Consider the following 23123-nt stretch of genomic DNA (forward strand, 5'->3'; position numbering starts at 1 on the left):
CAAAATATATAAACGCTTAAAAATTCATTAAAATGACTACAAAATTAATATTTTTTAGTCGTTTCAGTTAAATATTAAATTAAATGAATAACCTATTTAAATTTTTTACTAAATTGTAAAGAAATATTATAGTTTTTAAATGTAGATGTTAATATTGATATATTTATTAATAAAGATGTTTTGGGCTAGATGGGAGCCTGGATGCAGCGGGAGAGAACTCTGGTTTCGGTGTTAGTCGTGCGCAGTCGTCTGGGCTGCCATATTTACAGCGAGCCGCCTCGGTGGATCAAAGCGGCCGGTGATTGGTCGGTGCCGACAGAGACATTTGGAACGCGCTTGCCTGGGCCGCACACCGCACATCGTCAGTTCGTGCTCAGTTAGCGCAGAGTAGAAATACGCGAACACGTGCTAGTGCCTAGTGACGAGATCGCCCGCCGTCTTGTTTTGTTGTTGGTGCTCGGGTGACAGTTGTAGTAGTATGCCGACGACTATGACCGCTATGAAAACGCGCGAATGCAGATAGTGGTGCTATGTAGTGTGGCTGTGATATGCCGCTGTACAGTGAGTTCGAGTGAACCATGCCACACGTCTCATCCAGTGGCGGCGATGATCTCGGCAGCACCGATGAGGTTAAGGTGTTCAAGGACGAGGGTGATGGGGAGGACGAGAAGAGGTCCTCAGAAAACCTCACCGAGGAGAAGAGTAGCCTTATCGACCTCACAGAGTCTGAGGTAATTTGCATCAATCACAACTACACTTGCCGTCGGAAACTATCATCCAAATCACTCCACAGATTCATTCCAATTCCTCTTCTGTCCACACAATATTATAAGTCACAAACAACCTTTAGAACACAAGAAAATACCAATTATATATTTCACATTACTCGCACCTGTAACTGGCATATTTCATTATCATTACTATTAAAATCTCTGCACAAACAAGGATTTGCTTACTGTGCATAAAATTTCATTGAATTAGTATTATTATTCGCAACATAAGGTTAAAGTTAGAATTCCAACTTGAAAAGTCTATTTCCTATGGAAGATGGCTTACAAGATATCAGGAGCAGATAAAAAAGTCATTGTCCAATCTACTGTAATCGCCTAAATTTTGGGAAAATGTTTAGGGATGCAAAAATAGTAGATACTAGTATTTTGCAACCCGAAGAGCAAAGGTTTAACATGACAATGTGCATAAAGTTATTTTACATTCCATTGAAAATTGCTCTTTCAGTATGCCACAAGTTTTATTATGTTTTCAATGTAAAAGTTACACTCATCGATATAATTTTGTATTTTTTGTCAGTATGTCACTTTTGTCACTCTTTCAGTTGTATTTTTCATTTATTTTTATCCATCGGCAATAAATTTGGTAAAGTTGAAGTACCTCTGAATTTGTTGTTTTGGATGATTTTTTAGAAATTGTGGTTTCTGAAAAATCATCTTATTTGTATACACTTATGCTATATAACTTGGTTTCTTAGAACATCATGGATCTAGGCTTTATTAGATATATTATATTCTTTTTCCCGTCGGTAAATGCTTTTTAAAATTGTCCGTAAAAACTATTTGTGGTACAGTTCATCTTCCTTATTGTGCACTTCTGAGATAGGCAAAAAATATGATTTGTATGAGTTTTGGGCATATCGTTTCACTCCCAACTAAGATTTTTCGCAACTTTTGATAGAATCTATATAAAAAAGAATCCCTGAACGTGTTCCTTTGATTTTTTAGAAAATTTGGTTTAAAAAATCCCAACTAAACTCTTTTTTCCCGCCGGTAGATCCGTTCTTAAAATTGTCCATAAAAAATTATGATATATTTCATCTTATTGCACTATCAGTATCACAATTTCAAAATTTCTGAGTTGAGAAATATCTTTCTTGATAATTTTGGAAATTTTTATTCCACATTGATGTGATAGTTTATTATTTCTTCATCCGGTCAATCAGTAAATTATCTAGTTTATTTTTTATCTATATCTAGTTTACTAAGTATGTTCAATACAATTCTTTCGTTAGTTATATCAATAATATGGTCAAAATTGGATATGTCACATAAAGAAGCTTTCATCTGCTTTTATATTCTTCCAAAACAGAGTGGCGGTAGTTCCCAAATCGGTGGATTGTTTTAATAATTAGCAAGAAAACATTTTAAAAATACTAGATATAAGTATTATTATTATTCTAGTGTGATATTGATTCTACATCGATGGGTGGTACAGTTCTAATGACTTTTAAAATGAAAATATAATTACGCTGATGGACCACACAGAAGGCTCTCTGTCCATATATAAGAACGAAAATAATCAGTTTACCAGAAACTCACTTGTTAATTATCTAAATTCAAGAAAACAGCATTCTAATTCGTCTGGTGCCACAGAAACCAATCCAAAAATATTGATGCTATCTCACTATTTTTATACATATAATCTTGAGATAGATGTAAGACTTTTGAATTTTCGTTATCATGTCTCCTACAAATGGAACAAGGTAATTGAGAGAAATATGCCAATTAGGTATCGCTATCTCAAGTCCACAATTTTTTTGTCGTTAATTTTAATTTTAAAAGTATACATTGCCCTATCTGCATAACATAAGAATAAGAATGTTTTGTAAAAAACTAATATTACTATTAACTACAATGATTCATAATAATTATCATTCTTGCCTTATTTCAACAGAGATATAGTTTCAAAACATAATCCACATCAATCTTCTTCTTAGTTGTGATATCATGAAACCATTAGTTGATTTTTCCAATATTCCTCTACGTCTTTCTAACTTCTGCCATTCTAACACATTTTGACAATGTATCGCCAATAGTAGCAACTGTATGTTCCGTGTTTCTTGTGGGAGATCTACCTCAACATTTTTTTTCTACGTTTCCCTGTATGGTAAGTTTTTCAAGACCATTTCTTCGAAACAAGTGTCCAAAATAGCTTATTGTTTGTTCTGATGTTTGTGTTCTTAATCTTTTCTTTATGTTTAGCTGGTTCAGTATATATTAATTTGTTCTTCGGACCTCCTCTGGTATTCTCATCATTCGTTTTCAGTAGTACATTCAAATACATCTATAATATTTTTATCTTTCTCGATAAGGGCCCAGCATTCTAATGCACAAGTGAAAACTGGAAAAACTAGACTTATTAGTAGTCTCATTTTTGTATTGATCGTTAGTTCATGGATTTTCCAAATTTTTGTTAATTTTGCTATAGCGCTTTTTGCGATTGCTGACCGGCGCTTTACCTCTTGAGTACAGCCTACCTTGTTAGTTGTTAAAGAGCCCAGATACACAATTTATCTACAATAGCGATATTGTTTATCATCGCAAGTTCTTAATCTTTTTCCCGCCAATAATGATGCCACTGTTCCAGACTTCAGTAGATTTCCACATGATCCATTCACCATATATGTTCAATAGAATTGGGCTTAGTGTGCAGCCTTGCTCAAACCCTTAGCGACCAGGAAACTTTCGGTTAGTTCCCCGTTTATTCTAAGTAATTCTGGCATAACTGTTATTGTATAGGCTTTTAATTAGCAGTATCAAATGATTCGCGACTCCCGTTGGCCATTTCAGTCAATATCTGCCAAAATTTGTTTCCTTGTACCACGTCCGGGGATGAAACCTGCTTGTTCTTCCGCAATTTCAAGAAGTACGAAGGGTTTTACACTCTCGGGAATTATCTGTAAAAGTATCTTACTGCAGTGTGCAATTAGACCATTTGAACGATAGTTGCTATATACATCTTACGCTACTTTTTTATGTATGGGGATATATAGTGATTTTGTCCAATCTTCAGTACATTTTCCTGTCTCTTTAAATTTTATCTATTATATCCACTCCAACGTCATCTAGGGCCCACATTATTTCAATAGACATGTTATCTGGACCAGCAATTTATGACTTTTTTGTCTCATAATTGCTATACCTTCACTCTTGAGTCAAGTTCCGTCGCAAAACTGTCATCTTCTTGTTGTGATGAGGCTTCTGTGCTCTTCTCTATCATCAATCTTCCACAATATTCTTTCCACCTGAGTACAATATCTTTTTTAGAAGAGCATGTCTCTGGTCAGTTTTGCAATCTCCATACAGATTTTGTTCAAGTGTGTGTTACACATCAATAAGTACTTGATTTTAATAAATGGGTAGAACAGAATGCTTTGCGGCGTATATACTTTTCCATAGGTTATTTAAATTGTTAATAAGTTAATAAATAATTGGAATTACTTAGTATTGTAACATTGATTTTATGAATGATTTTTGAAGGTTTTTCACAAAAATACCCTGTTGCGAGTTTCGTTTAACACAGCTGTTGACGATGTACTCTGCCATATTTTTTTATCTCTGGCACTACTTCTCCAATTTTTTACTCTGATTATTTAAAGCTTGTTCTACTGAAACTTGCCATTTAATTCTTGGTCTCCTTCCTCTATGACTTACATGCCTCATTTTAAACTCTTTTTATCATCTTATCTTCTACGCTTTTTCAAATAGGTCCCATTTATCTTAACGTGTGCCCTCTTATAATAAATAATTTGTTTTTATTTCTCAAACACCATCTGTCTTTTTCCCGCCATAAATTCTACTTTAAAATTTGCAGCTCTATATATTTATCCCTTTTTTAGTACTTCCGTTAAAGTATTTATTAAAACTGATAAAAATCGCAGTCTTATTTGGTGCTCCTTATCAGTTTCTTGTATAGTATATTGTAATATTTTGTACCTATTCCATCTACTATCGACCTATTTCTGTTTTTAAAATCCTTTTTATATTAAATGAATGCCCGAATTTATGACTTTTTTAAAACCCATTTGATATACTCTGTTTTTCTCCCTTGTAGTGTTCAATAATTCTCGCATTTCTTATTGTCCTTTGTTAAGCATAGATTGCTTTGTCCAACAGTCTGGTATCACTTTGATTAGTTGAATTGTCTGCTTGTTCCTCCGTTTTTTGGCATAAGACTAAATGATATTGTCTCCAGGGCTTTTATTGGGTTTTAGTTTCATTGGCACGATTTTTATTTCCTCTTCTTCAGGCATTGTAACCATCTATTAATATAAGTTTTCTCTTCTTCTATTTCCTATGCCCAGTATAATTCCTAAAAATAGTTTTTCACCTATTTTTTCCGGTAGTAATCTCTCATTAAATTAATTTTGTATCTCTTCCTTGTTCTAACTCTGTTTTAAATAAATTCTTCATCAAACCAGTTTCCGCCATATTCTCCGTCCTCTTCTGGTACTACTGCTCCCTGTATCATTGATTCTACAATATTTTGTCGCTATTGGATTAAGTGTCTACAAGTTTTCTTCTATTCTTTTGTTTATTTTTCATGTTTTTTCTTTGTGTTTATTCTTCAACCGATTTCCGTTTAGATCGGCAGAACTCCTTTTTTAAGCGGTAAGTCCTTGCTTTACAAAAATTGACACGACAACTAACAACGGTTTTTCTTTCACACTTAAGTTCACCTTATACGTATGCAATAATGGTAGGAAAGTATTATGAAGGGATTATGAAAATTTGCCATCTCTTAAGATAATTCCGTACCCTTTAGTACTTAGTGGATGTGCCGACGGATAACATACACACACAACAATTTTCGTTGAACCCCAGCTCCGAGTGACATGTGTATTCCAATAGAACTATCAACATTTTTCTGTCAAAACATTTTTTTATTTAGATAGTTATTTTTTCTAGTAATTGTTCTATTTTATCACACAGACATAAAGGTTGCCTTTCTAATCTTTTATTGTCATATTTCTTGAAGAAGGTGGCTCTGGTTTTTTCAATATTTTTTATATTTATATAAATTGTTCTTTATATTGGCGCCTATATGGTGACTCTTTGTATATAAGTGTACATTTGCTCTTCGAAATATCAGACACAATTACCATTACCAAATTAAAACTACAAGAATACTCTGGTGAAAGATTTTCGTATTATCGTCATCGTTCAATTTCTTCGGATTATCGCTTTTCCAATCCTCCCTTCCTCTTCTTTGGTTACAATTTATTATGTATCCTAGCTGATCGTTGTCTGTCTCCATTCCTGCATTTCTCTTTCCATCGTTTAGAAGCATTGTGATTTAATTATTCTCAACTAGGTACATTGTCGTTTCCCAACTCTTTCTCTTTTTTTGTTTCTTTTTAATATTCTTTCTCGGTATGGGGTGATACCCGGTCATAGGAATGTTCTAACTATTTTCCTTTTAATTATTATTTTTTATTCGCCGTTGTTTCCATCGAGTATATGATAACTGACCGTATCAATGTTTTGTATATCTTTATTTTTGTCTTGTCGCCTATTTGTCTGTTTTAAGTACCTTTTTGTTTTTTCTAAAGGCATGGTTTCCATTTATTATTTTTTCTTGAATTCTTTCTTTACCAGTTGTTCCTATAGTCAGTCCCATGGAGTGAAATGTTATTTTTTCAAATTTGAAGTTATCAGCCTTCATATGCTCTCTGTTGTTTTCTTGTTCTTTTTTATAGTTACTTCCATATATTTTGTCTTCTTTTTAATCCATACCTAATTCTTGACTTCTTTAACCTCCAGTTGGTTCCTCGTGTTTGTTAATTGCCTTGGTTATTACATATGCAATTATACAGTGTGTAAAAGCCAAATGGAATAAATTCATTATTTAGGTTACTGTACATATTTATAAAAAATCCCGAAACACGTCAAATTTAAATTATAACTTGACATTCTTTAACGTGAAAATGCAACCCCTACCTTCAATTCCCTTAGAATGACAGGTACAACTCCCAATTTTTAAAATAGGAAGTATAGGCTTGTGATATATCGTTTGAAAGGTCTTTTCATTCTCCATTCAAAAATGTTGTCGCTTTCAAGTTTATTAAGATTAATTAAGATAAAATAAATTAAAATCATGTGGTTACCGAAATTCGCTACAATACAATCAAAAACTAAAATGTAATGCAAAACGTAATAAAATGTAGAACACGAAAAAGAACTATGAATGTTAATGAAATAGATGTTCAAAATATTCACCGCGAACGTCTTGGCAACATCCTAATCTCAAATAAAACTGTCTTCTAACATTATTTAACATAACAGGCGTGATCGACCTAATCGCAAGCGTTATTCGTTCTTTTAAGTCATTTAAATCAGAAGGTTTAGTTTTTTACACATGGCTCTTCACATATCCCCATAAAAAGAAATCTAATAATGTAAGATCAGGTGATCGCGCTGGCCATTCAATCGATCCTCGCCTCCCTATACACCGATTGGGAAATATTGTATCGAGGTACTGCCGGACATTAAGTTGGTAATGTGGTGGTGCTCCATCCTGCTGAAACCATATCGTATTCGCTGGAACTTAAGGGTTTCCTGGATCAGGATATAAATTTGCCAACGTTGGAATGACATAATTTTGAAGTAGTGCCAAATAATTGTTGCCATTCAAGTTGCCCTCAATAAAAAAGGGACCAATGATATTGTTTCCTACAATCCCTGCCCAAACATTAACCTTTTGAGGGTATTGAGTGTGTTCTTCTCTCATCCAGTGAGGATTTTCCGTGGCCCAGTAGCGGCAATTTTGCCGATTAGCATGACCGTTAAGTGAAAAAGTACACGCATCAGAAAACATAACGTCTTCTAATTGGATAATATTGTTATCCAACATGTCCATCATTTGCTCACAAAAAAAAGTTCTCCTATCAAAATCGTCTTCCATGAGCTCCTGAGTAGGTATCATCTTATAGGGATGCAATTTATTTTCTTTTAATGTTTACTATCGATGTATGGCTAGCATTGAATGTAGTGGATGCCTGTCTACTCGATGTATGTGGATTTTCCTGAAACTCAAGCAACACATCTAATTTGAGTTCATCACTCAGTGCATTGGCAGCTGCTTTTTTTATCTGCCTTACATGACCAAACTCGCGAAACTGCTTCTCTATTTTACTTATTGTTCCTTGGAATATAGGCGGTAAATTAGGAAATTTCTCATGAAATAGGCGAGTTACTTCTCCACCAGTTTCTCCACATTACCAATCATTTGTAAAACTGTTATTTTATGCATTTCCGTTAATCTAACCATTTTTCAGAATTGAATTGAACGAACTTTTTACTTAAATTAAAATACTGACAACTTAAATAAAACAATTTACTAATGCGTATTAAAATAACGTTGCCACGGAAGTTTTTTATTGGTTACCATCTAAAAACCACATTGCTATGGTTTTTGTTCACTTTCTCATTATCAAGACCTAAACGGGAAATAAGTTTTGAGTATATTTTAGCGAATTTCGGTAACCACATGATTTTAATTTATTTTATCTTAATTAATCTTAATAAACTTGAAAGCGACAACATTTTTGAATGAAGAATGAAAAGACCTTTCAAACGATATATCGCAAGCCTATACTTCCTATTTTAAAAATTGGGGGTTGTACCTGTCATTCTAAGGGGGTTGAAGGTAGGGGTTGCATTTTCACGTTAAAGAATGTCAAGTTATAATTTAAATTTGACATGTTTCGGGATTTTTTATAAATATGTACAGTAACCTAAATAATGAATTTATTCCATTTGGCTTTTACACACTGTATGTACAGTATTTACTTATAAATATGTTCTTTAAAAATTATCATTTTTTATTAGAATTAATTTAATTACAAATATTAATAATATAATTACAAATTTTAGTTAACAATGTAATTTTCGTATATAACATCATAAGAAAGAAAATTTTGCCCACAATATTTTCGATTGGTATGAACGTTAGTTGTCTGGGAATTTTCGCGAATTAAATTTTGACAGTTAAGTCAAAAATTGCATAAGCGAAAATTGCCAACAAAAGGCAACAAACTTGAATAAAACCAGAAGAAAATTTTGCCGGTAAATAATTTTCTCTCGAATGATATTCGACAACACTTTCACGAGACAATTAATGCACCATATTAACGAAACAATCTTTATTTGTTAACAAAGGTACCATTATTTTAAGCTATAGCAGTTTGCCCATTCTTTTCTACCAAATTATGATTTTGTGTATTATTGACTTATAGCATTTGGGAAATTGAAGGTCCAGCTTCTGACAGCCATTAGTTGTTCTGAGATTTTCGATCAATATTGCTTTAGAAGCTTGCATTTGAGTGACCCGTTAATTTACTTAATCCATCGTTCCAGTTGTAGTAAACATTAAGAAAGTGTCTGTCTGATAAAATCTTTGGTCCCCTTTTCTCCATAATCTAACTGGGCATACATTTTCGTTTGATAAATTTCTTACCAGCCATTTTCTGCTTGCCAAACTTTTCGAACCGCCTTGATTTGTTTTGGAAAAAATGCTGCTGTATTCAATTCGGCCCGTAAATTCTCCAATAACATCAAATTCCTTCTGGAAAAGGTAAATGTTGCCTGCCTCATTGCCTCTCCAAGCAAGTTCAAATGAGAAAATGTGAAAAACTTTTTTGTGCTCCATCGGGGGTTTCCTCGTCGTAGCTTTGGATGATTTTTAATAGTTCTTCGGTGGATAATGCTTTTGAACTGAGTTTTTGCTTTTTTGTTGAACACTTTAAAGCTGCCTCCGCTTGGTATCTCTGGTCAATCTTGCACATTTGAAAAATATATCTGTGAAAGGGTTGATTTTTATGTCGTACTCCGTAATATATTTTTGTTATACCACTTTTGCTGTAGTATTCCACATTGACTTTATAAACGACTATTTATAGTCTTCGCCTTTGCTTTTTATCATGTTAAAGGCATAATCATCGAGAATTTTTGCTAGTTCCGTTATCGTAGTACATCTTTCAAGCGTAAACTTTCTCACTCGTAGGAACTCCGAATATTAGGTCCAAATAGAACTTCTGGACCTCTGCGAGTTCAACGGGACATTTTCCGAAACCAATTTTTTGATTTCTTTCCTTGATTGCCATCCAAATCTTGATTTTTCTTCTGGATTCATTATATCTGTCCAAAATTGATTACACCTCAATGGCGTTTGTCAAACTGACAACAATAGAATTACCAGACAACTTCGTGACGGATCTGTCATAATTTTGTTTTGGACAGGAAGAAGTTTTGCCAGTAGGAATCGTGGCGTTTTATCAGTTAAAAATAGTCTACTGAATAGTCATTTCAATCAATTTATATGCTTCTTTCAGATAGTTAAGCCTAGGTTCTTTCATCCAACATCTCAGATATCCTTATGTTAGGAAAGAAACTTTTGAACGACAAATTCCTTTTTTTAATTCCTTTATTTCTTGGTTTTTACTCAGGAACTCAAGAATCGTACTATTAACAGCCTGTATTTTTATCAACACTATCTTCTTTTAAAAATAATAATTACTTTCCAAAAATCTCTAATCCACATTAGTGACACTTTCTAAACTTTGTAAATACATTCCTAGAAAAACCATTCTAGTGGATGTTTAAATCGTTACTTTGTATTTAAGTGACGGATATTTCCGCAGTGTACTTATAAATAAAAGACTCCAAGCTGGATTAGGCTTAAGTAATAGGACGAAATAAGGGTCAAATTTTCAATGTTTCACACCCAGCTCAAAGCAGATCCTGGGGTTATTTTCGAAATTCCACCGAATTTTTTCGTATGCGACTTACTATTCGGAATAAAAAATTTCGTATACGAATCTGAATGTGTATTTTTGAACGTCCTTCAAAATGTTATACGTATACGAGAAGAATTTGTAATGGAAACACTGCAAATTTGAACAATCAAAACTCAAAATAAAAAAAAGAAGAATTGACAGTTTTACTTAACCTATTTTATGGTGGTTTTGTTATCTGAAACAATTGTTTATTGTAAATTAGCTGAAAGGAGTAAAAAAGGGCATGAAATATGGTGTTTCAGTGCCGGTAGAACAAAAAAGATCCATTCAAGTCCACCAACTCCCATTGTGAGAGGCTTTGTTAATCTGCAAAATTTTTGAAATTGTACAGCTGGTTCCTAAAAAAACTGATACGACTCTTAGTAAACTCCATTCGCTTAGCTCGGACAAATTTTGACAGATTCATTGTCGGAAACCTACAACACAACAATTCCTACTTCTCAGTATTAATAGCTCAAGTATCCTGCTATTACAGACTTCTTTCTTTAAAGAAAGAAGAATTATTCTAAATAGTCGAAGTGTATACTAAACCCATCAAATTTTGGGTAGTATATATTTAAAAAATATATATTTAGTTGTTATAATTTAACATAACTTTATTATATGGTGCAGATAAATAAATATTGATTGTCGGAAATTTGCAAAGTTCTATTTTATTTACTATTTAGTTTGTTTACTATTAATATTGGCTATGAGTACGGGTGCTTGGTTGTATAGTAATTTCCAGCCACTTTTAGTCTGTCAAAAAGTAACTAACTTCGCAAAAAAATAATTACTAAATTCACTAGACAGTTCGGACTGGGATTAGCGAACCGAGTTTAAGATTTGATCATTTTGAGCAGTGCATTTGATTGGTCTGACATTATTATTATATTTATTATGACATATTTTAATTTAAAATTTAATATTTTAATAAAATATTAAATTTTATGTTTACTTAACTTTATAATTGGTATTAGTTTTATAAGGATGTTTTTTTATTTTTGATTTTTGGGCATAATAGGAGCTCGCTCCTCTGCCCTTATTTGTAATATAATAATAATAATAATAATACAAATAACAAAATAAACAAACAAACAACAATTGATTACATATTAATTCATAAATTGTAATAATTATTACTTAAGGTATAAATTTTGATATTATTATGAATTCCTGCATTTAATAAAGAGTATATAAATGATATTTTTTACATAAAATAAGGTTATTATATAATATATTATTATTTTTATTATTATTAAGGAATAAAACAAACGACTTAACAATATATTAAAGCAAGAATTGTAAGTGTTGCCTAATGAGTAAGATACAAAAAACAAGTGCACAATACGGACTCAGACTAAATATCACAAAAACCAAATGGATGTTAGTAAGCAAAACCCAACAACCACCACAGCAACTGATATTAGACAATGAAAGAATTGAACACGTGGATTCGTACATCTACTTGGGAACAACAGTTAACTCAAATTGGGATCAAGCGAAGGAAATACGTATAAGAGTAGAAAAGGCAAGAGCATCGTCCACTAGCATGAAGCAAATTTTCACCTCTAAAAGCCTCACCCTACTTCTCAAAATTCGACTTCTGAAATGTTATGTATTCCCGGTTTTGTTATATGGAATGGAGGCGTGGACAATGACCGCAACATTGATGAAAAAAGTAGAGACCTTCGAAATGTGGGCTTACCGACGTATATTACGTATATCCTGGACTGAGCACGTGACCAACGAAGAGGTACTACGCCGGATAGGTGAAGAGAGAGAGGTAGGAATAAGTATAAAGAAAAGAAAGTTGGAATACTTGGGTCACGTTATGAGACATAATAAATATAGAGTACTACAGCTGATCGTTCAAGGGAAAATAGACAGCAGAAGGGATCCAGGGAGGAGAAGACACTCGTGGCTCCAAAACTTGCGGCAATGGTTCGGATTGTCATCTGCTGAACTATTCAGATCTGCCGTAAACAAAGTCAGAATAGCCATGTTGATTCCCAACGTTCGGAACGGACAAGGCACATGAAGAAGAAGAATTGTAACCAAATTAAAAGATAACTGGGCATTATCAGAGGCAGCAAAACATTTTAACATAAACAGAACCAGAGCTTTTTTATTAATAAAAAATGGAGGGAACAAGAAACTCTAAAGAAAGCGAGGGTCTGGAAGACCAAAACTATACTAAATTTAGGTATTTAAAAATAAAATTAATATTTTGTAATATCTCCATCAGCATTGATAACAGCTTGCAGTCTTCGGTCCATCTGCGTGAAAGGAACTATGAAATTGTCTTCTTCAGAGAGTTCTTCCCAAACCTGTTCTATACCGAGCCACAGCTCTTCATCATTTTGACTTATAAAATTACAACCGTTTTATAATAACCCGCCACACATTCTCGATTGGGTTTAAATCTGGACGGTAGCTGGGCCATGGTAAGGTTTCGATGCTGGAGCCACTGGTTTATTATATTTGCAGTGTGAACAGGACAATTATCTTGTTGGAGGATAAAATTGTTTTCTGGATACAACTGTTGTATACCGGGAAACATGATGTTTTCTAACTAGAATATTCAGATAGGTCTGCCCAACAAACCTGCCACCAATACGCCATACCATTCGCATTTCTCTAGATGACATCCATCCCCATACATTGGCGCTAAAATGACCAGCTGCTCGATATCTATCAACATAATATAGAAGATTAAATCTATTATTATTTGGTCTATACACGGTTTTTAGATGATTGAAACATTTTCTCATCTGTAACTGTTCCAAAAAGCTTGATTTTGTAGCTGATGGTTTAAAGCAAATACAAGTCTTGATTGCTTCTGTTGTGGTGTAAGAGCTTATTTTTTTGTTGCAGTTCGGTATCTAAGACGTGATGCTTTAATTCTGCGCCAAGTTGTTGTCTTTCTTCCCGGAAACTGTAACATAATTCTTGCAGTTTTTGCATCTTCAAAAGGATCCTCTTCTAATGTCTCCAAAAGCGTACGATCTTCATGAGCGGTAGATATTTTTGGTTTTCCAGAACCTTGCTTTCTTTCGAGAGTTTCTTGTTCTCTCCATCTTTTATTAATATTAATAAAAGATGGAGAGAACCATGGTAGATAGTAACCAACCATCTTTTTCAATTTTCGTTACAATTCTTGCTTTTAGTTCTTTGCTAGCACGTGGAGTCATTTTTTAAGGTTGAACAGAACAAGTTATCTGACAGATATTTATCCTTCAAAATACACTGCTCAATTTTCTACAAATTACGCGTTAAGAGTCGTATCAGTTTTTTTAGGAACCAGCTGTACATCCGAATAGTCATCCAGAGGGTTGCGAAAGGGATGGTGAACTCTGCATCTCCGTCCCGCTAATAATTCCGCCTCTGCAATGGCATTAACTATATTTCTTTCTATTAAAAAATTATTTAAACCAGCCATTGAAAACGTAGTTCAATGCAAAAATAAAGTATTCTATGTAAAACAATGATTAAAAACTATTAGCTGAAATCTTATCTGATGTACACAGGCCCAGTGACAACTGAAATGACAAGAATTATTTTGATTGTATATAGCATCTAAATTCGAATGGTTCAGACCCATTCGAGTCGAGTATATAAAAAAAATGGGTACACGCACTATTCGAAAATACAAAAAAACTGTATTTCGAGCGAATTTCCTTTAATTTCGTATGCGAAATCTGCTCGAATGAATTCCAAAACACGACCTCTGGTCTAAATACTAAGGGGCTGTTCGAACGCTAATCAAAACTTGATTGTAATCAAATATTTAATTAAAATCAAATACGTCACATTTTGAGGTTATGTTGGCTGATTTATTTTATTCAATTTTATTATTTTGCGTTTTAATTTAAAATAAACAATAATTAAACTCTTTCTGATGTTAATTTCATGTTTTTATTTACAAATCAATAATTTTGACAGCTGCTGTGACGTATGTGCTTAGAATATTATTTTCCTTTTTTTTTAGAAATTTGTTGTAAGTGACGTCAGTAATTGGTGATATTACTTAAAAATCACACAATTGACAAATTTTGTATTTTTGAAAGCACTATTTTTCTTTGAACTAAATTCTTATCAAAAAGTTTCTAATCCCTATTGTTCACACTTTCTTTAATGTACAGAGTAATTCCTTGAAAAACAAGCCACAAAACCACTACATTAGCTTTCTAAAAGACAAGACAATGGTAAATAGCAGGTAGATATATACCCGACACTTACGGTTTTTGTTTTAAAGGAAATAAGCATTTCGAGTAGATATTCGAGAATTTATTGATAAGATAACAAGAGAAAGTATACCTATACAAAGTATTTCTGATAATTATTCGGAGAATTTGGGAATATATTGCTTTTAAAAAGTTTTTTTTACTCTTTATTCATGATTTTAATTATTTTCATAGAATAGAGAATAGAAATATGCTTTATTATCACTGAAAATTGTACAATTTTATTGACAAAGCTTACAAAAAGTCAACAAAATAATAACAATTATAATTTACTAAAATTACATAATCGTCAATATCACAAAATAAAATATTCACAGCTGTTTTATTATGAAGATGCATAAAGAGCAATTCCTGATTTTTTTAAATGTTCGTAGTTCTTTAATATCGTAATCTTCTCCAGTAATTCTTTCGATAGTGAAACAGTCCTGGAATATAAATATTTCGTAATTCTTTTGCCAGTAATCACCCTCACATATTTTGACACAAACTACAAGAATGACTCGGATCTGGAACACAAAAACATTCTGATACAAGACGTCATTTCTGAATGTCCAAAGTTGTACTGGTATGTAGGTCTTCTACACTGAACTATAGTTCTTAGATTATAATCTGTGGGTCCAGGGAAATTTGGAACATTTAACTGTCGTATTTTAACACCTACACCAAATGGTTTAGTTTGCTGTTTCTGAGCACAAAATTGTGGCAAATTATAATATACACGATCAGGTGTACGAAGAACTTTTTCTTTCCTAAACCGCTTTCCACAATTTGCTAAACCAGGAAGTCCTTTGATGCTTTCCTTATTTGCTGTGAAAAAGCAGTGAAGTTTGAATCATACATATTGTGGGAAATATTAGGATAAATTTCGGGTAACATTCTTTTGGAAAAAGGATCTAAACGATTTCCTGTTAGTGCAGTCACTTGCTCAGTTTTGGAATTAAAGCACATCTCAAGTTGGACAACATAAGTAAATCTCGTGTCTTCACATTCTAGTTCTGATTCTTTTATAGGAGCTTGATAATAAATTAATGCTAGACAAAGAGCACGCTTTCAATTCGAATTAAAAGTAAACATGAAAAGGTTCGTATAAAAATAATCGGATATATTTAAATAATATTTATTATTATTAAATATTTCACATAAACCAGTTTCTGGAGTATATACAGAGGGAAGATTCGTGAGTTTTAAAGGAGCTTCTGCAATATATTATGATACTGAGGCCAAAAAGATACCGTATTGCTCTTTTTTGTGATTTAAAAATAACATCAGATTGGACAGCTGTACTAGAACCCCAAAAAGAAAGGCCATATCGAAGATGAGACTCGAACAAAGAAAAGTATTTTATTTTGGAAGATGCTAAATTGATTTCCTTCGAAACAGATCTTATTACATAGCAGGCTGAGGCTAGTTCCTTACTTAACCAAGTTCCCTTGCAATATTTTTAGGGCTTCCCAGATGATTCTCATAGTACATTTTTTTAGCTGTTTTGATAAGTTGTAGTCATTTAGACTAGATTTAGGTAGAGTAGTCAGAAATCAAATTAACTTTGTCCTTGTTAGACAAAGATTCCGCAACTCTATACTCTCAGCTAAAACCTACCCAGGAGCAGATATAGGCTCGGATCACAATCCTGTAGTAGTCACATTAAGAATAAAACTAAAGATCATTCAAAAACACATACAGAAACAAATTGACGTGAGAAGACTGAGTGAACAACATATAAAAGAGAAAACAATAGTGAACATCAAAGAAAATTTACAAAATATAGAGAAACTGAATAGAAATACTGATAACATAGACCAAAAATGGGAGAATATTAAACATGCCGTAATGCTGGCAGGGAGAGAAAATTTAACACCGAAAGAAAGGAAACATAAAGAATGGATGAATGAGGAAATACTACAGTTGATGTGTGAAAGAAGGGTACACAAAACAAATAATCCGATAAGATACAAAGAAACAGATAAACTGATAAAAAAGAAAATAAGAGAAGCTAGAGAAAGATGGCTAAGTGAGCAATGCCAGGAGTTGGAACAACTGGAGCGAAAATATGACTTTTTTAATGTACACAAAAAGATTAAAGAAATGACAGGAAGGAGAAGAACAACACAGACAGGACAGATCAAAGATACAGATGGTTTACTCATAACAGATTTACAACAAAAAATGAATCGATGGACAGAATACATATCACAACTTTTTGATGACAAAGATAGACAAGAAATCTCAAACGAATATACAGATGATACAGGGCCTGATATAATCAGAGAAGAAATAGATTATGCAATCAAACAAGCGAAAAGTGGTAAGGCCCCCGGTCCTGATGAAATTCCCGTAGAACTGCTCAAACTTATGGACGATGAATCTATTAAAATACTCCTAGATCTATTTATATTTAACACAATATATAGAACTGGAATAATACCTAGGGAATGGCTCCGTTCGACCTTTATACTACTGCCAAAAAAGGCAAATACAAGGGAATGCAGCGAATATTGTACGATAGCTTTGATGAGTCATGCTCTAAAACTGTTCCTGAAAATAATCCATAATAGGATCTATAGGAAATTAGACGTAGACATCAGTAACACTCAGATGGGATTCAGAAAAGGGCTGGGTACAAGGGAGGCTCTGTTTGCAATGAACGTTCTCTCACAGAGATGCTTAGACATGAACCAAGAAATTTACACCTGCTTTATTGATTTCGAAAAGGCCTTTGACAAAGTACAACATGAACCACTAAGACAAATTCTAATAAAGAAAAATATAGACAGCCGAGATATTCGAATTATATGCAACCTATATTGGAATCAAACAGCAAATGTGAAGGTTGAGGGTAGGCTAACAGAAGAAATTCAAATCCGTCGAGGAGTCCGGCAGGGATGCATCTTGTCGCCACTTTTATTTAATCTGTATAGTGAAGCTATTTGTGAACAAGCACTCGAGGAAGAAGATCTTGGTCTGATAATAAATGGTGAGACGATCAACAATATAAGGTATGCTGACGATACGGTTCTCCTAACGGGAACGCTAGTAGAACTACAACATCTCGTTCAAAGTCTCAATATATACTGTAACAGTTACGGCTTGAAAATTAATTTGAAAAAAACTAAATTTATGGTAATCACGAAATCAAAGAACATCAGAGCTAATCTTGTAATAGACAACACAACGATTGAGCGTGTGTCCTGTTATAAATATCTAGGTGCTTGGATCACAGACGATACTGATCAAACAAAAGAGATTAGATGTAGAATAGAAATCGCTAGATCAGTCTTTAATAGAATGCGCAAACTCTTTTGCAATCGTGATATCAATATAAAGTTACGAATACGAATGCTGCGGTGTTATGTCTTTTCTACCCTGTTGTATGGAGTAGAGGCTTGGACACTAAAACAGTTGACCACAAAAAACATCGAAGCTTTCGAGATGTGGTGCTATAGGCGCATTCTCAGAATATCATGGATGGACCACGTCACTAACACGCAAGTACACCAAACTTTAGACAAAAGATGCGAAATTCTAAATGAGATAAAAACTAGAAAGATGGAATACTTGGGGCACATTGTGAGAGGTGAAAAGTACGAACTTTTAAGAAATATCATGCAGGGCAAAATTAAGGGCAAAAGAAGTGTGGGAAGAAGAAAAATATCGTGGCTTCGTAATCTACGTGAATGGTTCGGGTGTAGTTCGATTGAACTTTTTAGGCGCGCTGCTAACAAAGTCGCAGTGGCCATGATGATTTCCAATCTCCGCTAGGAGTGGCACGAGAAGAAGAAGAAGCCATTTAGACATTTGACTGCGTTCTGTAGGGTGCGGTTAGTTAATTATAAAATCGTAATCGTAACACCGTCATTTCACGTTCTTTTGCTACTTCATCTTTTTCAATTTTCCTTTTTTTACTTTACTTTTTTTATTTACTTCTTTGCTTATTAACTAAACTAAAAACGCTGTTTTCCAGTCACTATTAGTTAATAGGACTTTTCAGTTCCAGTCATTCCCTACTTTCAAAGATTATATGCTATTACGCTCGATAAAAAATGAAATACAAATATTATCAATCATGTTCTGATACATATCTATAAATGGTTTGTTGACAAAAGCATCACCGATAAAGTATCAGCAATAAAATCAAAATTAGAAAGATATGTTCGTCCTAATATCCAAACAGTTTGAACATTTATACAAATAATTTTATTATTCAAAACATTATACAAGTTTTACATAAAAAATCAAAATAATTAATCATTACAAAAGCATAATCGTACAGTCAAATAGGAATTGCGTCACTATATTGTTTATGTTTATAAACGTGTTCGTTAAAAACTGCCTAACTGACTGACTGTCAAACTTGTTTGAAGATCTGGTTTTCGTTCGCGAAATATGACTTTTTGTATGAAATAGTTCCAGTTTTTTACTTGTAATTTTTTGTAAACCCTTTATTATTTGTGTTTTTAAGTATTAAAATAGATATTTCAAGTGAATTTTCCGGGTTGTTGTACTGAAATTACGTAATTAGTAGTTTATTATAATTTTATAACGCTTTAGGTAAGCTATTTTAAATTGTACATTATATACACGGTTACAGGTTTATTGATAAAAGTCAATTACATAATTAATAGAAGCGCAGGTGCAACATGCGAATCATTTCTGCATTCATCTTCTTGTCATCCCATGCCTGCCTAATTAACGACAAATAAAATATATGACTCAGTTGATTCACAGGACTCTTTTTAATTTTTAGTTGATGGGTAGGTCAAACATCGGGTTCAAGTCGACGTACCATCAATTAATTTACTTTTTTAATGGTGTAGGTGAATAATTTTAGATATAAGAATCATTTTTTTTCTTGACATGGTGATTATGTCAACATCATCTGCAAACGCTAGTATTTGCACCATATTTTATTAATTATTGTTCCTCGTGTATTGACGGTTGCGTCTCTTATTATTTTTTCGAGGACGATAAAGAAGATGCGTGCTACGGTGTCTCCCTGACTCTTTCACATCTATTGTTTCCGTTTTCCGTGTTTTTTTATCAATACTATTAGTTGTGTTGTTATATTAAGCAGTTTCATTGTTTGAATTAAGAATTCTCGGTTCATATGATGTTTGTTAACGTTATATTCACTTGTTTTTTCGAGGATCTGTCGTAGAACAAATATCTGATCTATTGTTGACTTCTGCCTGTAGAAGCTACATCGGTATTTGCCAACTATTTTTTCAGCGGGTGGTCTAAACTTTTCATAAATGACATGGAACATTATTTTGTATACTGCTTTCAACAGCGTGATTCCACGGTAGTTTCCACATTCTAACTGGTCTCTGGATGTTGTTTAGGTGTTCTCCATTTACTATTTTTAATATTTACTCTGAATATAGGTTGAATAATATAGGTGAAAGTATACGTCCTTGTTTAACTCATCGCAGAATCTGGATTGCTTCCGTCGGTTTATCTCCAAGATTTGTTCTTATTGTGACTGATTGGTTGCAGTATAAATTTTGTATTATACGCCGGTCTTTATCATCTATTTGGGCTTTTGGTAGTCCACATAGCAGGTGTAGATATCGCAAGTCATATCTCTGCATCTTTGGAATAATACCTGTAGACTAAAGAGTGCATCTCTCGTACACCTTCGCCTTTCATGAATCCAAACTGTGTGTCTTGTATTCTCTGTTCGCATAGCATGTATATTCTGCGATGTATAATTTTAAGAAAAAGTTTTAGTGTATGGCTCATTAGATTTATTAGCCTATATTCTCCGCACTTTTTCGCTCTCTGTTTCTTTGTTAACATAATAAATTCTGAAACTAGCCAATCTTTTGGAATATTGCCTGTGTCATAGATATTATTGAAGATTTTGCATAGTATTCTTAAAGATTCGTCATCAAGAAGTTTAAGAAATTCAGACTGTACTCGGTTTGGTCCTGGAGCTCTCCCTTCTTCTAGTGATTCCGCTGGTAACTGCTTATTCAACCATATCTTTGTTATCAGCTCATGTATTTTTGTCAGTGATGCGTCTTCTCCTTCCTTCAGTGGCTCTAGATTTATTGTTCTTTAATTTACCTACAGCTACTTAATACACTCGCGATCATAAAATCCGGGTCACCTTGAAAATCATCGATATTTCATTTTTAACGAGCTTTATCGTAAATAATAATAATACAAATACAAACTAATGCATGTTTCTGAGAATTGTTGCGGTTTCCTTTGTAACAAAGAATTCCAATAGTGCCGATTTCGCGGTAAAGTGCACACCAAAATGAACGCTACCTGTAACTCCACTTGTTTTAAATGTCTCGTTTGTACTTCGAATTTCTGTTCAAATGCAACGGACAAACGTTTATTATTGCCACCATTAGTGTTTATTAGTGCCATTATTAGTGTTTATTTTTTGACAAAATGCCTTTGACTGTTGTTGAAACGGCACAAATTGTTGCACTTGTGGAAGACGGTCACACTCAACGGCAAGTCGCAAGAACTGTTGGCGTAAGCCTTTCTACGGTTCAACGAGTGCTTCAACGCTTTCAGCAGGCAAGTTTGCTAACCAGGCGACCTGGCTCTGGATGAAGAAGAACGACCAAGGCACTAGATGACCGTTTCCTTATGATTCAGGTTTTACGAAACCGGACCTCAACTGCGGTTATGCATCAAAATCGTCTACAGGAAGTACGAAATCGCAATTTTATTGTTACAACAGTCAGAAGAAGACTTCGTTCTTCTTGACTATCTTCTCGGGTAATGGCTAGAGAACCGCCAATTCGCCGGGTGCCTCGAGTTGCACGACTAGCTTTTGCTCGACAATACGCGCATTGGGGAATTAACGATTGTAGCAAAGTGTTATTCTCAGATGAATCCCGTTTCTGCCTAACTGGATCCGATGGACGTGTAAGAGTTTGGAGGAGAACCGGTGAACGATTTTCACAAGCTTGCATTGATTCAAGAATGCCATTTGGTGGAGGCTCGGTCATGGCTTGGGGAGGTATATCTTCCGACTTCCACACAGAATTACCCTTCATCGAAAATGGGTCCCTAACTGCACGAAGGTACTTTACTGAGATTCCGGAAGAACATGTTATGCCCAATATGGCAGGGCTTGGAGAAAACGCCGTTTTTATGCAGCAGAACGTGCGACAGCACGTTGCCAGGATCAGTATGTAATACTTGGACGAGGGTACCCTGGCCAGCTAGGTATCCGGACCTGAATCCGATCGAACATCTCTGGGACGATTTGAAAAAACGTATTCAAACCCATAAACCTCCTAACAACGCACAGGAGCTTAAGGATCTGTTAGTGAGAGAGTGCAATAACATACCACAACATGTAATCCGGAGAAAAATTGAGAGTATGCCCCGTCGTCTGCAAGAGGTTATTAGAGCAAGGGGAGGCAATACACGATATTGGTCATTGAAATTTCACTGATTTTTTACCACGTTCTGTATTTTCCATTTTTTTTCGTATGTCTGTTTTATCAACAATTTGATTTGTTTTCTGTTTTTTCAATAAAAACAATAAAAAACCATTTTTTTTTCTTTCAAAACAAACATTGATGACAAATAAAAAATACATTACCCAAAAAAAAGGTTATTACTGCACCAGAGGCAAAAATATTTAAGAAACTTGAAATTTTCAAGATGACCGGGATTTTATGATCGCGAGTGTATTTTGCTTATCCTTACCACATTTGAACTCATTTTTGTATAGTAATTTATTGTATAAATCAGGTAATGATCAGATGTGTCATTTGATCATAACTTTTTTACTTCTTACAAACTTACGACTTCTTTCTCAATTACGAAAAACAACAACTGGGATTTCTAGCAAATTAGAAAAATTTTGAATGTAGTCCACTACATTAGTGGATATTTTAGAAAAACGTTTGTTACAAAGTCATTTCGACGTCAGCTAGTTATTTGTGATTATTATGAATGCCATTGTCGAAATAATCAAATGTTTCGTTTTTTTTAAACTCTGAGTGAAATCAGTTTAGGGCGACATTATTTTTTTCTTAATAGTTTTTTATATAAAAAGATATATTTTGGACAAATTGATGAAACTGATTACAATTTTTAATCGTTTGTAGGAAAAGTCCGGAACAGGAAACTACCATCCTACCAGCAAACATGTCCAGCGACCAGATCACAGCCCCGTGTTTGGTAAGTTCCTATTTATGTTAAACGGTACTATATAACCATCGAAGAAAATAGTAGTTTGCAATTATTAGCGAATAATATTTCTATATACATATATGAGAAAGTAAACAGCTAAGTAATCGCAAAATAGGTATTGTAAAAGGGAAATTTTTAAA

The 23123-nt window shown here is 33.7% G+C and overlaps 1 protein-coding gene across 5 annotated transcripts in view; it reads left to right on the forward strand.

Moving 5' to 3' along the window:
- Window positions 1–287: 287 nt before the first annotated feature.
- The window catches only part of pan (transcription factor pangolin), an 808803-nt gene continuing 785967 nt past the window's right edge, over window positions 288–23123 (forward strand). For 3 of the 5 annotated variants that reach the window (XM_072542635.1, XM_072542636.1, XM_072542637.1), the window contains exons 1-2: window positions 291–731; window positions 22899–22971. In XM_072542635.1, coding sequence (XP_072398736.1) covers window positions 579–731; window positions 22899–22971 — 226 coding nt within the window. In that variant the 5' untranslated portion in view covers window positions 291–578. Of the gene's footprint in view, window positions 732–22898; window positions 22972–23123 lie in introns of all 5 variants that reach the window. The other 2 variants (XM_072542638.1, XM_072542639.1) reach the window with 1 other exon arrangement.

Source organism: Diabrotica undecimpunctata, chromosome 9 (genome assembly GCF_040954645.1).
Source record: "Diabrotica undecimpunctata isolate CICGRU chromosome 9, icDiaUnde3, whole genome shotgun sequence".
NCBI classification, from domain to species: domain Eukaryota; kingdom Metazoa; phylum Arthropoda; class Insecta; order Coleoptera; family Chrysomelidae; genus Diabrotica; species Diabrotica undecimpunctata.